This window comes from Heterodontus francisci, chromosome 47 (assembly GCF_036365525.1).
Source record: "Heterodontus francisci isolate sHetFra1 chromosome 47, sHetFra1.hap1, whole genome shotgun sequence".
Lineage (NCBI taxonomy): Eukaryota > Metazoa > Chordata > Chondrichthyes > Heterodontiformes > Heterodontidae > Heterodontus > Heterodontus francisci.
In genome coordinates, this window is record NC_090417.1 from 9,317,442 (window position 1) to 9,334,435 (window position 16,994).

General features: G+C 42.9%; 1 protein-coding gene across 2 annotated transcripts in view; it reads right to left on the minus strand.

The window, feature by feature from the left end:
* The window catches only part of snrnp200 (small nuclear ribonucleoprotein 200 (U5)), a 43,511-nt gene that overhangs the window by 23,893 nt on the left and 2,624 nt on the right, over positions 1-16,994 (minus strand). For both annotated transcript variants that reach the window (XM_068023131.1, XM_068023130.1), the window contains exons 2-15: positions 15,619-15,782; positions 14,457-14,628; positions 13,775-13,967; positions 12,776-12,831; positions 12,282-12,380; positions 11,803-11,955; positions 11,474-11,573; positions 10,804-10,940; positions 10,605-10,688; positions 9,274-9,447; positions 8,307-8,444; positions 8,008-8,163; positions 827-997; positions 235-428 (exon numbers count right to left, since the gene is read on the minus strand). In XM_068023131.1, the coding sequence (XP_067879232.1) occupies positions 235-428; positions 827-997; positions 8,008-8,163; positions 8,307-8,444; positions 9,274-9,447; positions 10,605-10,688; positions 10,804-10,940; positions 11,474-11,573; positions 11,803-11,955; positions 12,282-12,380; positions 12,776-12,831; positions 13,775-13,967; positions 14,457-14,628; positions 15,619-15,782 (1,991 nt within the window). The remainder of the gene's footprint in view (positions 1-234; positions 429-826; positions 998-8,007; positions 8,164-8,306; positions 8,445-9,273; positions 9,448-10,604; positions 10,689-10,803; positions 10,941-11,473; positions 11,574-11,802; positions 11,956-12,281; positions 12,381-12,775; positions 12,832-13,774; positions 13,968-14,456; positions 14,629-15,618; positions 15,783-16,994) is intronic.

Consider the following 16,994-nt stretch of genomic DNA (forward strand, 5'->3'; position numbering starts at 1 on the left):
ACCACTCCCCACAACCACAACCCTTTACAAGAAGTGCGGAGCTAATTGGACAGTTCTTAGCAAAATAACACATGCAGCGTGCCACAACTAATCCACATCAGTTACAGCTTCGGAATGCAATTTAGACTGAGAAAAAGTATCCAGTTTCTTCATACTAAGTCCAAAAACTCATCATTAAATTGATTCTATCACCGTGTAAACACAAGGCACAAACCAGGACCCAACATGAATTACCTATTGTCGAAGTAGAAAAGACCTTTGGCTGGATCAACTCGCAGAAGAGTAGCAACATCCTCATAGTTGGGCAGCGTGGCACTCAACCCAACCAATCGCACATCTTCTTGAGTCATCTCAATATTCCTAATTGTCCTGGCAACCAATGCCTCTAGTACTGGACCACGATCATCATGCAGGAGGTGAATTTCGTCCTGAGGAGGCACAGTTAGGGAGTAAGCAGCTTGTGGCAAGTCTACAAAGCAAAATAAAGCAATAGCACTAGGAGGCTGTTTGTCTGCTGCTCGGAGGGATGTCAATGCCAGGGAGAGAAACATCTATTTATTGTGTCTAGTGTCAGCATCAAGCACTCCCAGGTCAGGTATGGCAGTAAAATGCAACAAAAAGCTGTTTACTTTGCTCTACCAATGTGCTTCAGCTTCCACCTTTACAGGGTCAGCGCTATAAGCAACATTTTTGACTCGTCACCCTGGAACCTCAGAGCTGGATTAATTGAGGCAGTACGTTCTGTGATTCATGCCAAGTGAGAACTGGAATATACACCTAAAATGGGGAAAGATCATACAGGTCCTGCACTCATTTGTGTACTTACAATTATCATGAGTCGCACGATCTGCGTGTAGGTGCGCTCTCCTCCCTTGCGAGTGATGATGTCCCACTTCTCTGGGGTGCACACTATCACCTGGGTTGCAGTGATTTCCTCTTTACACAGTTGATGGTCCCCTGTCAGCTCTGCAACACTGATACCATAACTAGCTAAACGCTGCAAAGAGAAACAAAAAACAGCGCTGCTACATCAGGTCAAAAAAGTTATCAACTAAAACCAGAGTATCATAGCCAATTCAAGTGGGACACCTGAAGTGAATCCACTCTCACCATGCCGAAAGGTACAGAGCAGACACTTCCTTCTGCAGATGCCCTCCCAATGACCCAGCCAGTGCGTCCCTGAAATAGCTTGGCCATACATACGAGGGAGACTGTAGACCTGATCCCACACCGTGAACTGCTTTTTACAGTCAATCATTTTGCGACTGAGAAATGCAGCCGTCAAATTATGCACAGCAAGCCTCCAGAGAGTGAAATCAGATGGTGACCAGTTCACTGTGGGGAGGTTGTGTTGGTTTACGTACAAACATACGAATTAGGAGCAGAAGTAGGCCATTTGGCCCCTCTAGCCTGCTCAGCCATTCAATAAGATCATGGCTGATCTGATTGTGTTTCGAATTCCACACTCCCATCTACTGCTGATAACCTTTGATTCCTTTGCCTAACAAGAATCTAGTTACCCCCACCTTAAAATGATTCAATGACCCTGCCTCTCCCACCTTCTGAGGCACAGAGTTCCGAAGTCACACAACCCTCTCAGAGAATAAAATTCTCCTCATCTCTTTCCTAAAGGGGCAACCCCCAATTTTAAAACAGTGCCCCCTAGTTCTGGACTCCCCCAACAAAAGGAAATATCCTTTCCACATCCACCTTGTTTAGGGGTCTCAGACGCCAGGAGAGCTCCAAATAGTGAAATGGTTTATTTTCTATCTACCTAAACAGGCAGGCAGGCAGGATCTCATCTGAAGAAGGCACGTCCCTCACTGCTGTACTGGAGTGTCAGCTTAGATAATCTTTTTGCATGTCTCAGGAGTGGTGCTTAAACCCAACAAGTGGTAACAGTGTTACATCCGAGCCAAGGCTAACACTAAAACAAGACAAGCTGGCTTTAATGTGCCCCTAAGGTAAACTGTTATTCATGGCAGAGGATCACACATGAAAAACTTCTAATTAGAACCATAGAAAAGTTACTGCACAGAAAGAGGCCATTCAGCCAATCTTGTCTGCGCCAGCTAAAAAATCTAGCTGCCCAATCTAATCAGGCGCTCCTGGTCCAATGCCTTGCAGGTTACAGCACTTCAGGTACAGGTCCAGATACCTTTTCAATGAGCTGAGGGTTTCTGCTCAATGCATCAATCTGGGCAGTGTATTCAAGACACCCAACACCCTCTGGGTGAAAAACCTCTTCCTTATGTCCCCTCTAATCCTTCTACCAATCACCTTAAATCTGTGCCCCCTGGTAACTGACCTCTCCGCTAGGGGAAATAAGTTATTCCTGATTGGGGGCGGCTGTTTGAGGGTAAATCAACATCTGACATGTGGGAGTCTTTCAAACGTCAGTTGATTGGAATCCAGGACCAGCATGTTCCTGTGAGGAAGTAGGATAAGTTTGGCAAGTTTCGGGAACCTTGGATAACGCGGGATATTGTGAGCCTCGCCAAAAAGAAAAAGGAAGCATTCTTAAGGGCTGGAAGGCTAGAAACAGACGAATCCCTTGAGGAATATAAAGACAGTAAAAAGGAACTTAAGCAAGGAGTCAGGAGAGCTAAAAAGGGTTATGAGAAGTCATTGGCAAACAGGATTAAGGAGAATCCCAAGGCTTTTTATACGTATATAAAGAGCAAGAGGGTAACCAGGGAAAGGGTTGGCCCACTCAAGGACAGAGAAGGGAATCTATGTGTAGAGCCAGAGGAAATGGGCGAGGTACTAAATGAGTACTTTGCATCAGTATTCACCAAGGAGAAGGACTTGGTGGTTGATGAGCCGAGGGAAGGGAGTGTAGATAGTCTCAGTCATCTCATTATCAAAAAGGTGGTGGTGTTGGGTGTCTTACAAAGCATTAAGGTAGATAAGTCCCCAGGGCCTGATGGGATCTACCCCAGAATACTGAGGGAGGCAAGGGAAGAAATTGCTGGGGCCTTGACAGAAATCTTTGTATCCTCATTGGCTACAGGTGAGGTCCCAGAGGACTGGAGAATAGCCAATGTTGTGTCTTTGTTTAAGAAGGGTGGCAAGGATAATCCAGGAAATTATAGGCCGGGGAGCCTTATGTCAGTGGTCGGAAAATTATGAGAGAGGATTCTTCGGGACAGAATTTACTCCCATTTGGAAACAAATGGACTTATTAGCGAGAGGCAGCATGGTTTTGGGAAGGGGAGGTCGTGTCTCACTAATTTGATTGAGTTTTTTGAGGAAGTGACAAAGATGATTGATGAAGGAAGGGCGGTGGATGTTGTCTATATGGACTTCAGTAAAGCCTTTGACAAGGTCCCTCATGGCAGACTGATACAAAAGGTGAAGTCACATGGGATCAGAAGGGAGCTGGCAAGATGGATACAGAACTGGCTCGGTCATAGAAGACAGAGGGTAGCAGTGGAAGAATGCTTTTCTGAATGGAGGGATGTGACTAGTGGTGTTCCGCAGGGATCAGTGCTGGGACCTTTGCTGTTTGTAGTATATATAAATGATTTGGAGGAAAATGTAGCTGGTCTGATTAGTAAGTTTGCAGATGACACAAAGGTTGGTGGAGTTGCAGACAGTGATGAGGATTGTCAGAGGATACAGCAGGAAATAGATCGGTTGGAGACTTGGGCGGAGAAATGGCAGATGGAGTTTAATCCGGATAAATGTGAGGTAATGCATTTTGGAAGGTCGAATGCAGGTGGGAAGTATACAGTAAATGGCAGAACCCTTAGGAGTATTGACAGGCAGAGAGATCTGGGCGTACAGGTCCACAGGTCACTGAAAGTGGCAACGCAGGTGGATAAGGTAGTCAAGAAGGCATACGGCATGCTTGCCTTCATCAGTCGGGGCATAGAGTATAAAAATTGGCAAGTCATGCTGCAGCTCTACAGAACTTTAGTCAGGCCACACTTAGAATATTGCGTGCAATTCTGGTCGCCACACTACCAGAAGGACGTGGAGGCTTTGGAGAGGGTACAGAAGAGGTTTACCAGGATGTTGCCTGGTCTGGAGGGCAGTAGCTATGAGGAGAGGTTGGATAAACTCGAATTGTTTTCACTGGAACGACGGAGGTGGAGGGGCTACATGATAGAGGTTTACAAAGTTATGAGCGGCATGGACAGAGTGGATAGTCAGAAGCTTTCTCCCAGGGTGGAAGAGTCAGTTACTAGGGAACATAGGTTTAAGGTGAGAGGGGCAAAGTTTAGAGGGGATGTGCGAGGCAAGTTCTTCACACAGAGGGTGGCGAGTGCCTGGAACTTGTTGCCGGGGGAGGTGGTGGAAGCAGGTACCATAGAGACGTTTAAGAGGCATCTTGACAAATACACGAATTGGATGGGAATAGAGGGATACGGACCCCGGAAGTGCAGAAGGTTTTAGTTTAGGCAGGCATCAAGATCGGCGCAGGCTTGGAGGGCTGAATGGCCTGTTCCTGTGCTGTACTGTTCTTTGTACTCTATTTAGATCCCTCATAATTTTGTGCCCCTCAATTCAGTTACCCTTCAGCTTGCTCTGTTCTAAGGAAAACAACCCTGGTCTATCCACTCTTTCCTCATAGCTGCATTTTTCAAGCCTTGGCAACATTCGTGTAAATCTCCCCTGTACTCTCCCCAGAGCAATTATGTCCTTCTTGTAGTGTGACCAGAACTGTACGCAATACTCCAGCTGTGGCCTAAACAGCGTTTTATACAGTCCCAGCATTACATCCATGCTTTTGTGTTCTATACCTCAGCCAATAAAGGAAAGCATTCCATAGACCTTCTTCACCACTCTTATCTACCTGTCCTGCCACCTTTATGGAGCTGTGGACATGCACTCCAAGGTCTCTCACTTCCTCTGTCCCTCTCAATATCCTCCTGTTTTGTTGTGTATTCCCTCGCTTTGTTTGCCCTCCCCAAATGCATAACCTAACACTTCTCCGGACTGAATTCCATTTGCCACTTTTTTGCCCACTCAACCAAACCATTGATATCTATCTGGAGTCTACAGCTATCTTCTTAGCTATCAACTGCATGGCCAATTTTTGTGTCATGTACAAATTTCCCAATCATGCTCATCACATTTAAGTCCAAATCATTAAAATATACCACAAACAGTAAAAGTTTGTGTTCTGTGGAACGCCATTGAAAACTGCCTTTCATTCACAAAAACATCCGTCGACCATTACCCTTTGTTTCCTAGCACCGAGCCAATTTTAGATCCAACTTGCCACATTCTCCTGTATCACATGGGCTTTTATTTTTCTGACCTGTCTGCCATGTTGGACCTTATCAAATGCCTTACTAAAATCCACGTAGACAACATCCACTGCAATACCCTCTTCAATCCTCCTTGTTACTTCCTCAAAAAGTTACATTAAGTTAGTAAGACACGACCTTCCTTTAACAAATCCATGATGACTATCCCTGATTGATCGTGCTTTTCCAAGTGACAGTTTATCCTATCTCTCAGAATTGATTTGAATAATTTGCACGCCACTTAGGTCAGACTGACAGGCCGATAATGATTTGGTCTACCCCTCGTACCCTTTTTAAACAATGGTACAATGTTCGCAGACCTCCAATCCTCTGGGGCCTCGCCTGTACCTAGTGAGGATTTGAAAATGATCCTCAGAGCATCTACTATTTCCTTCCTGGCTTCCTTTAACAGCCTGGGATACAATCCATCCTGCCCTGGTGATTTATCCACTTTCAAGGATGTCAGACCCTCTAGTACTTCCTCTCTCATTATGCTTATCTAATATTTCACACTACTCCTCTTCAACTACAAGTCTGCATCATCCCCTCTCCATTGTGAAGACAGAGACAAAGTACTAATTCAGAACTCTGCCTGCATCTTCTGCATCCATGCATAAGTTACCTTGTACATCTCTGAAAGGCCCTGCCCTTTCCTTCGTTATCCTCTTAATGGTCTGGTCAAACATCTTTTGGTTTACCTTAATTTTACCTGCCGATATTTTGCATGTCCTCGCTTTGCTTTCCTAATTTCTTTTTTCACTTCACCCCTGCACTTTCTATACTCTTCTAGGCATTATAAAGTATTAAGCTTTTTGTGACTGTCACAAGCTTTCTTTTTCTGCTTTATCTTACCCTGTCTGCTTCTCGATAACCAGGGGGCTCCAGATTTGGCAGTACCACCCTTTTTCTTTGTGGGGAAATGTCGACACTGTGCCTGTAGATTCTCGCTTTTGAGTGCCTCCCACTGGTATGCTTCTGATTTTTCTTCAAGTAGCTGCATCCAGTCCACTTTCGCCAGGTCACCTCTCAGCTTCGTAAAATTTGCCTTCCCCAATTTAGAACTTTTACTCCTGTCTTTGTCCTTTTCCATAATAATGCTAAATCTTACTGTATTATGGTCACTATCTCCAAAATGGTTACCCCCGCTACTTAATCCATTGCCCAGTTTATTTCCGAAGACTAAATCTGGAACTGTGTCCACTCTTAGTGGGCTTGTTATGTGCTCGCTAAAAAAGTTCTCTTGAATGCAGTTCAAGAATCTTGTGGCTTCTGTGCCCTTCACACTGTTTGCCTCCCAGTTGAAATGAGGGTAGTGAAAATCCCCAACTATTATTGCACTCAGAAATTTGCCTACATATTTGTTCTAACTCCCTCCCACTATTTGGGGGTCTATAGTACATTCCTAGAAGTGTGGCTGCCCTTTTATATTTCTGAGCTCAACCATATGGCCTCATTTGATGATTCATTTAGCATCAATTGTATAAGTCCATGCCACAAACTCCACCCCTCCTCAGATACTTTCTCAGACTGAACCAGACATTGCACAGTCTCATTGAAGTGAAATTCCATATACTATTCATGACCAAGACTGTTTACTTCCACCACCAGAATACCTCACTTCACCCAGAACTGCCACTGAAACCTATTAACTACACTTGCTACCTCTAAACTTCATTTTCAACTGTACTCCTCACTGGCCTCTTACCTTTCACCCAAATTGATCAAAGCTCCATTGCCCACATCCTATCCCGCGCCAAGTCGACAAAACTGTCATTTTCAATCTCAACCATGCTGATTTCAGCCAATCCCTGTTCCCTCATCTCCATCAACTGGAAATCCTCTTTTGTTGCAAATGTCACTATGGCCTCACCCACCCTGTCTCTCTAGTTTCTTCCAGTCCTTTACCTCAGTTCATGCCTTTATTCCTCAGGTCTTGGGCCAGGGATAATGCATTGCTCAGGAACCAATGAATAGAGGAAAATCAGACCAGTATGGGAACACAATCTTAAGAGTGCTCACTCAATATTCCATCCTCTAATTTAAAGAGAGGAAATTGAATGGGCTCCATTATGGCCATCTATTCTGTCCCACCCAATTTCACTGTATTCACAGCACTTAATTCTATAACTACAGGCTTAGGACCAAGAGAATTGACCAAACCTGTTTTTATTCATTCATGTAGGATATAGACGCCGCTGGCAAGGCAGGCATTTATTGCCCATCCCCAACTGCCCTCAAGAAAATGATGGTGGTGAGCCACTTTCTTGAACCACTGCAGTTGTGTGTGCTGAGTTTTTGTTTTGTCATGAGTTTGATACACCCGAGCGGCCTGTTAGTCTCATTTCAGACAGTAGTTAAGAGGCAACCATGCTGGTGCAGGACTGGAGCCACATATAGGCCAGACCAGGTAAGGACGGCAGGTTTCCTTCCCTAAATGGCATTAGTGAACCAGTTGGGTTTTTCATGCTCACCATTATAGTTACTCGCTTTTTATTCCAATATTTTTGTTTATTTAATTAACTGATTCAAAATCACAAAGTGCCGTGGTGAGATTTGAACTCAGTTCTCTGGATGAGTCGTCCAGGCCTCTGGAAACAAGCTTTGCAACATGACTACTGTGCAAAGGTACCATAATAATACTTGATGCGTAACAAACTCTGCATCTGTCACAGATGCAGATACTATTGCTGCTACCAAGCTAATCTGAAGACTGTGCCAAGTGTATGATGGTTTGTGTGTCCACCCTTACCTTACTGAAACTGCCTACCATCTCCTGAACCAGAGACCTCATGGGCGCAATGTAAATAATCTTGAAATCGTCAACATTGATGGTTCCATCCAGGTTAATGTGCTTCCCAATCTCACGCAACATGCACATCAGAGCCACGTTTGTCTTTCCAGCACCCTAGAGGTAGGAGGAAAAAAATAATTTACATGAAGAATTAACAGCAGTCACTCCCAGCTGAGCTACATAAAAAAGTAAAAAGTATCCTTTACAGTGGAGTACACAGTGCAATAGATTTATGGTTTCAGTTAGTGCCTACTCACAGTGGGAGCACACAGTAGCAGGTTTTCATCAGTTTCCATGGCTGCTTTACATAGCTTACTCTGAATCCGATTCAGTGTTTTAAAACCTTCAAATGCTGCTTGTGTGTATTTAGGCATCTTCTCTATGGATATCAGTTGCTACAGGATAAGAAAAAGGATTCAGAATAATTTGGGATTTAAACACAGCAACACCAATATCACAGTCTCATTGGTTGTTGAGCATTCTCTTTAATATATAGGTCAAATATACACTTAGCCAGAGTGCATTAATCCTGTATAGTAATGAATATGACTCCACCAAGCACAGGTAAACATATAAACAGAACACAAGAAAGTGTAGATGCTGAAAATATGAAACAAAACAAAGTGCAGGAAACAGTCAGATTAGGCAACAGCTGTGAACAGGTGGGAAGAGTTCCAGACAGGGATTCATGCTGACAAAGGGTCCACACGCAAAGTGTGAATTCATCTCCTGTTTGCACAGATGCTGCCTAACAGAGTGTTTCCAGCATTTCAGGCAAATATATGACAGGACAACCTCATTCAATAAGCCATGTTTACAACAGCTGCGAGAGGGACACCTTAACCAGACATGAAATTATCACAAGAAGCTCTCAGTTATTCCATCAGGTCAATGTTGGCAGAAGCCCGGTATGAGTACTCATTCTGCACCAGGATGGGAAGCATTCAAATTGTTCAGGAGGCATTGCACGTGCCTTACTTTTGGAATTACTAAATGCACTCAGAATCCGGCAGAGAAAAGACAGGCGAGTATTTCAGATAATGATTGACCTGAGATGCACTTCAGCAGTTTCAGCTGTAAATTAACATTTCCAGCACTGTTATCAGAATAAGCCAACTATAGATTGTTTAACAAGCATCAGTGAAATTCAGCAGCTGATTATAAACTGATATTGACACACAAGCTCTATGACAATCAAGCAAGGACTTCACACCAGTCCCTCACCTCATCGGAACTGAAGGGCTTGGGTTTAAGAGCTGGCACGTGCACCTCCTCGTACCCTTTGCGCTGCTTGCGGAATGAGCCATCTGGTAGCTGGCATCGCTTGTTTGCCATCAGATGACTCCCCTGTGCAAAGGCCAGATCCTCCAAATCCAGAACCTGTCTGGGAGTCAGAACCTAAAAGAGCAAACAGAGCCTTAAACAACAGGAACCGCAAAATGAACATTGTACGAGGAAATGTTTACTGCCTCAGAAATGAGTTCTCCTCCACACCCATAACAAAACATGGTACAAAGCTTCCAAACTTCGACTGGCCATAGAGAATTTTTGTTTTATTGCAGTCAGGAAAACAGTAGATTCAGCAGACAGCCCAAGACTCCACTTTATATCACACACTGGTTACAACAACTTGAACAACTGCGAATCTATTTCCCATGTTCTTCCTCAGAGCTCTGCATTGTCCCTGCGACATCGAAAGGCCAATAACTCCACCAATGTCAAACATGAATCCACAGCGTATGTGAATAAAAAACACTTTGAACATTACATTTACATTGCTTCAAGTACCAGGCACTGGCCCAAAGAATCAATGAGTCCTGCTGTAAACCTACTGGAGGTATCCACCTCAATGCTGCATCCTGAGGTTCTGTGTATTGACAAGTTGACTTACTGAGGTCGCCTGCATGTCTGCCACACACGCCATTCATGTTGCCTTTTTTTTTGAGGATACATATAAATTCCTTTGATTTTTCTCTCTCGAATGCAGCAAGGAACTACTTGAACCCATTTCTGCTGGCAGGTTCAGTGGCAGACCTAGTAGCTTTTTTTTTTTTTAAAACACCAGTAATATTAAATGAGTGGAATCAAGGTTCCTTTTGATTTCTCTTTTCACTCCTAAATTCTTTTTCAACTTGTCTGCTCTGATAGTTCCATTTACAGTCTGATATCTCACAGAATGGCCATTCTTCGTCAACTAATCTCAATCCCATTCTAAATCAGGGCATCACCAAGGCAGTGTGAGTCATTACAGTACAGCAATCAAGAACAGAAAATCCCAGTGAAATCTTTATTCTCCTTCTCCCTGGCTTGAGACAAAGCATTGTGCCATCCTGACCTCAGACGTAGGGTCAGCTGAAGATGTTTTCAATTTGCTGTAACACACACTGCACCCCACACTAAATTTTAAAACACTTCATCCCATTTTTACAAGCTACAGATCTTGCTTCACAAGCTGATCACTGATCTCTCTGTCATCTGCCTTCACTTCATTTTCTAGGATACATCACTACTATTGCTTTTAAAGACACCAACATTCAATTTTCAACCAGTCTAACCTCTCCTTCTCGATCGATATCCATTGCTTCAAGGTCTGTATCCACACGGGACTGACGAACTCGTTCTCTACGAGACCTTTCTTCCTACAAGGAGAATTTTTTTTTTTTGATGAACATGATAGAATTTTCAATCAGTTTCCAGTTTGTAAAATTGCAGATGGTGAGGACGGATATGTTTTACGATTATTCTGCACCTTACCCGAATTATGTCTTCTTTTTCAGTCTCCTGAAGTTTGTAGAGAACCTTGGAAAGCTCTGTGTCTGCCTCCATCTTATTCTGAATTCTCTCCTTCTCTGCCTCACTCTGAGCACTGGCCAACAGTGTGCAATACAAAACTTTCAGGATAAAATAGACGACAGTTAGCGCGCGAGGAAAAACAAGTTGTGAAAATGTAAACAACATTTGTACGACTGAGGGAAAGGACATGCTACCATTCCTACTTTGTACCTATAAGTAAATGCCTCTCAAATGGTGAAACTCATAACCAGTTCAGCCATGAGTTCCTCTACTTCACACAGTCTCTCATGAAAGGAGACATCTCATAAGAATGCCCAGTGGCAAAATCAAGCACTCCAGTCAGAGGAAACAGGAAGGCACAGCTCACGGAGTACAGAGTACTGCTGCTGAGTACAGACTAGTGGAAGAGTTCTTTTTTCCTGAGAGAGAATTTAATTCTTAAGGTGGAAGCATATTTATTCTGCTGAATGGAGGACTTAGTATCAGAATCACATGCTGATGGTTCTCTCCACTCTGCCTTAATGTGGCTGTCCAAGAGAATGCCTTTTTGCCCTGCCCAGGCTCAATATAAACAATAATGGATACGTGTTAGATCTAATCATCCATACACACACACATATATTCAACTCACTCATCATGCGATGCTGCCTTAGGATCTTGATGAAGTCAAAAGTGTTGAAGCCAAGAAGCAAAACAAGCTGATTCTCACACTCTCTGTCATCACCAGCTGTCTGATGAGGAAAAAAAAACAAGGCTTAAAATGAAACACAATGAGTAAAAAAAACTGCACGCAACTTTTGCGACATTATTAAGTGAGCGTTTTATACCTAAATTAGCCAAAAATGTTAAAAAGGGCAACAAGTACAAAAGGGAAGTAGTATGACGGGATATATTCAAATCATTGGGTAGGCTGGAGTTAGAATATGGTGTCAACTTCTGGCCACCCTGGTATTGGCTCACCTTTAGAATATCCAGAACCTCATCAGCTTTCTTCTGCGACATGATAGCATCGTCATAGAAGCGGCTAAGCTGCCTCTGGAGCCAGAAGGCATCAATGTCCCGGGGATGCAAATCTTTCTTCTTTGCACTTAGCACGTCTCCAGCAGCACCGAGCTAAAACACAGAAAAGTAGCATTTCTTTCACTGAAGGGCTCAGTAAATATTCAGTGCAACACACAAGATACTAATAACCACACTGAAATTTTAATTTAATCACCTACAATTTTAGCTCGGTCAGACCACTCTTGTTGGTGGTGCTCTCCACTTGTAGCGATTACTATACTTTAGTGCATTGGGCTGACCCACTGTCGCTCTATTGCTTCAGTTGAAATAGTCCTGTCTCTGATAAAATAAGTATTTTCTTCCAATATTGGCTACGTTCTCTTATCAAGCAGCCATTCTCGTGTTCACAACACACCAGTATTTATGCCAGGACTTACATTCGCAGAAAGTGTACAGCTGATATCTGCTTCCTCGCCTTCTGTGTCTTCATCTGATGCTTCTTCACGCACTTCACCAAATGCATCCTCATCTCCCTCCTGAAATAGGATTGGACATTAAGTAGCAAACTTAAGGAGCAAAAGGAAGTAAAAACAAACACACTCCACAGATACCCTCATTTTTTACAAATCTCTCCTTCACAGAACCTACCAAGCAGGTAACATCTTGCTGTAAAAATAACCAAAGATGGTGGAGTAGGATGGCTGATCAATAATTACTCCAACCACATGCAGCAGATAAGACCACCCATGTGTGAATGCCAGGTGACCCACACTTAATTGTAAACATGTGCAACCTCCAATATATAATGGCATGGTTCAGCTCACCCTCGCATTCAGGAACTGAGTTCCTGATCACAGTCACAATGCTGGACACACTAATCTACAAACAGTTTCAGTGACTTGGAAAATATTTGTGAGGTTGCTTCACTCACCTCTTCGTCAGACTCAAACTGTACATTGACTCCATATGTCTCATCAATGTTGTCATCTGAAAGAGGAGCGTGTACTGTTAATGTCTAACACCTTAAACCAGTTTCCCTCAGACATTACTGTTTTATCAAGGCAACCTGGGGAGCAGGGACCGGAATAGGGGTTGAGGGGAAGCACATAGGACAAGGGAGAAAGGGTCTATGGATATAATGGGATTTGCTGCCAGTTACAGAACAGAAACTTATGAACACATTAAGGCTGTGTCTCTCCTATTGTTGCTTCACTGGTGGTTAAATCTTTAACATTTTAGTACCAACCTGAGATATATGCAATTGATTTAAACTTGGTACGTAGGCATGAAGACAATTGGTCCAGCCCCAAGGGCCACATGTGGCAGCCTAACAGATATAGCATGTTACTCAAAAGGAAAACAGCACTCGCATTACAGAAAAAATTATTATGCAGCAACAGAATTAGATGCTAATAAGTTAACAAATATGGAAATGAAATGCCCCAAAGGACTCCCTTGGGGCAGAAGGCCCAGGGACTCCAGTTTGAGAGAACAACACATCAACTACTCCAAACAGGCAGCCATAGGAAGAAAGGTCCCGTAACACATAACATGAATGGCTATTCTTAAAATTAAAAAGCAAATAGATCTACATAATCAACAGGGCTGTGATGGGAGACCATCCTTCAAGTAACACTCTTCCCAAATACAGGGAAAAACAAAACTCCTCACAGAGGCCTCACACTTGTTCAAACTGCTGTCTATACTGTGATTTTGACAGAAATATGAAATGGAAGGCACTGTTTCATGTACTGAAGGAGACAAATATTTTAATATATCAGGACTGGGGGGCAGGGGTGAGTGAAGATAACAGACGACCCATAACAAACAGTACTTTGTTGGGATTTCATTGACCGACAGATGTGGCAATAATTAAAAGATGCAGTGCTTCCCTTCTCCATTCTAACCCCGTAAAGTTGGTCCTGCATACCCATATTCTGAACCTCTTTGTCTCCTCCATAGTCGCTGATTTTCTTTCCCAGATTTACCAGCACGTGGTAGCGAGTATCCTCCAACTGTCCCAGGAGCATTTCGATCTCCTTCCGTCGCTCTTTGTCGCGTAGTTTATCATTTTTCAGCACAGCAAGGACCTCATCTGCCGCTCCACAGAGAATATCACGCGGCTGGAAAAGAAAACCCGGTCAATACATAAAGAATACAACCTGCTGCATATCTGAAGGATACATCATGGATACAACAGAGCTCTCAGTCTCTGTAACAAATCTGTTTGCTTCTTCCACCTCCACACATTGATCAATTATTGTTCACCCCGTCTCTTACACATGCACACGTGGCACCGACAAGTCAAGCAATTTGGAACAGGCTAAATGAGCAAGGGCGACAGAAGCCAAAAAAAGGGAAGTGAACCAACTTTGGTTAAGCCTGGGGTACAGAATAGGCAAAATTCAAAATAATCCCAAGGAAGGCTAATGCTTACGAGTAGAAGTACTGAAATATGTACATTCCAGAATATAGTCAATCAAAATGGGAGCGATTCCCTGAGAATTATTTTATGTCCTGTCTCTATGATCTAACAGATTTTGAAGATAATAAAATTAAGCTTTCTGCAGCAGCATAGCTGTCTGGGCTATGTATTTACTGGAATCTCATACCTGGTCACCAAGTGCAGCCTGAATGAAGCTGAGCAGCACCTCGTAGGTTTCTCTGGTCTCCTTTGTTTTAGGTTTGTACACAATTCCAACCATTTCATCAATGCCCTCCGACAGCAACGTGTATCCTTTCATTTTATTCATGTCATGTCGATCTTCATCACGCTTTCTCCTCCTGTGTGACAGAGGACCCAAACATTTTAACAACAAACAGACCAAGAAATTAAAACAGGAATCTACATTTAAACCGAACACAACTATATGTTCTTTGAAACCATCTAGCTAACAGGGTAGGGCAAGATGGCCAAGCAATCTGATGAGAAACTTTCTCCTCTGCACCAAATGGAAAGCTAAAAAAGACTGAAATCTGCCAGACTCAACTGCAAACCTCCCTCAACTGTTTGCCACATATATTTGTAAGTGGATTGCTCATGGCAAATACACTTTTATACAAAAAGTGCTGTTATGCCAGATAAAGAAAAAAAGTGGCATTTATAGAGCATCTTAGCACACATCTGAAAATGGCCCCAGAGCACTTAATATCCAGAAAAATACTTTATGAAGCATGGTCACCATTGCTATGGAGGGAAATGCAGCAGCCAATTTGCAGAAAGCAAGAATTTAAAAACAAAGAAAAGGGATGAATGGCCAGATAATATGATTTTTGCTCTGAACCTCCAAGATTCTTTTGCATTTGGAGCAAAGTGTAATCTCTGGAATGTGGTGGATTGAAAGGCTGAATGTGTGCTTAGAAACAACAACAAGCAACAATCCTGTATACAAATCAATGCTAGTGGATGGTCCATGACGTTGCTTACAGTAAGTGCATTTCCTCTGTCGTAATGTATTGTTCCAGTAAGGTGGATCCATGAGGTGTAACTGTTAAATTAATATAACCTCAGATCTCATATTAATTGTTGTTGCATCCAATAATCAAATTTATTTGAAAGCATTAAAGATACTGAATTTCTTCAAACAAAAATATTTCTAGTCCTTCACATTGACCAATACTTACAGTATATTTTTCTGTATTTAACCAAATACGTGTTATTGCTCCAAATGAATACTTTCAGCATCCAAAAATGCTTTTGTTTTTGGATTATTTGTATAACAATGTACCCAATTCCAAATAAACTATGATGCTGGAAATACATGTCGTCCTTACTTTGCTCGTCTCTCCTCCTGCAACTGTGGTTTTGTTCTCTGAGCTTTGTCTCCCATTCGGGACCCTTCCAGCTTTCCAACCAATGACAATACCTCTCCTGTGGGCTCATCTCGCCTTGTGCGGTCTATCAGCGAACGATCTGCTTGTAATACAAGGTTGGAGTTCTGCAATAAGAGGAAAGGAATTAATGCAAGAACGCAATTTTATCTTGATGTACAGTAACTTACAAAATTGTAGCCAATAAACAGCAACTGCACTTGCATATAAAGCTGTACAAAATTCACAATCCTCGAGCAAGGTTGGGTATTATTCGAAACTTCTCCCCAGCCCCTCCCAAATTACAAAATAAAATCCAAGATAAGTGGTTCAAGGTCAATTGACATTTTCAAAAAGGAGTTGCATTCATATTAGTTAAGAAACAGAACTGAAGGTTATAGATATATTTTGTATAGATATATTTTGAAGGATGCTGTAGGGTACAGAGGGACATAGATCGGCTGCAGAGCTGGGCTGAGATATGGCAAATGGAGTTTAATGCGGAAAAGTATGAGGTGATTCACTTCGGAAGGAGTAACAGGAATGCAGAGTACTGGGCTAATGGGAAGATTCTTGGTAGTGTAGATGAACAGAGAGATCTTGGTGTCCAGGTACATAAATCCCTGAAAGTTGCCACCCAGGTTAATAGGGCTGTTAAGAAGGCATATGGTGTGTTAGCTTTTATTAGTCGGGGGATCAAGTTTCGGAGCCACGAGGTCATGCTGCAGCTGTACAAAACTCTGGTGAGACCGCACCTGGAGTATTGCGTGCAGTTCTGGTCACCGCATTATAGGAAGGATGTGGAAGCTTTGGAAAGGGTGCAGAGGAGATTTACTAGGATGTTGCCTGGTATGGAGGGAAGGTCTTACGAGGAAAGGCTGAGGGACTTGAGGTTGTTTTCGTTGGAGAGAAGGAGGAGGAGAGGTGACTTAATAGAGACATACAAGATAATCAGAGGGTTAGATAAGGTGGATAGTGAGAGTCTTTTTCCTCGGATGGTGATGGCAAACACGAGGGGACATAGCTTTAAGTTGAGGGGTGATAGATATAGGACAGATGTTAGAGGTAGTTTCTTTACTCAGAGAGTAGTATGGGCGTGGAACGCCCTGCCTGCAACAGTAGTCGACTCTCCAACTTTAAGGGCATTTAAGTGGTCATTGGATAGACATATGGATGAAAATGGAATAGTGTAGGTCAGATGGTTTCACAGGTCGGCACAACATCGAGGGCCGAAGGGCCTGTACTGCGCTGTAATGTTCTAATTCTAAATTCTAATTTTAAAATGCTTTTTGTCTTTGGAGGGGATAGGGTACAAATATTGTGCTCCTTAAAGTAGGGGA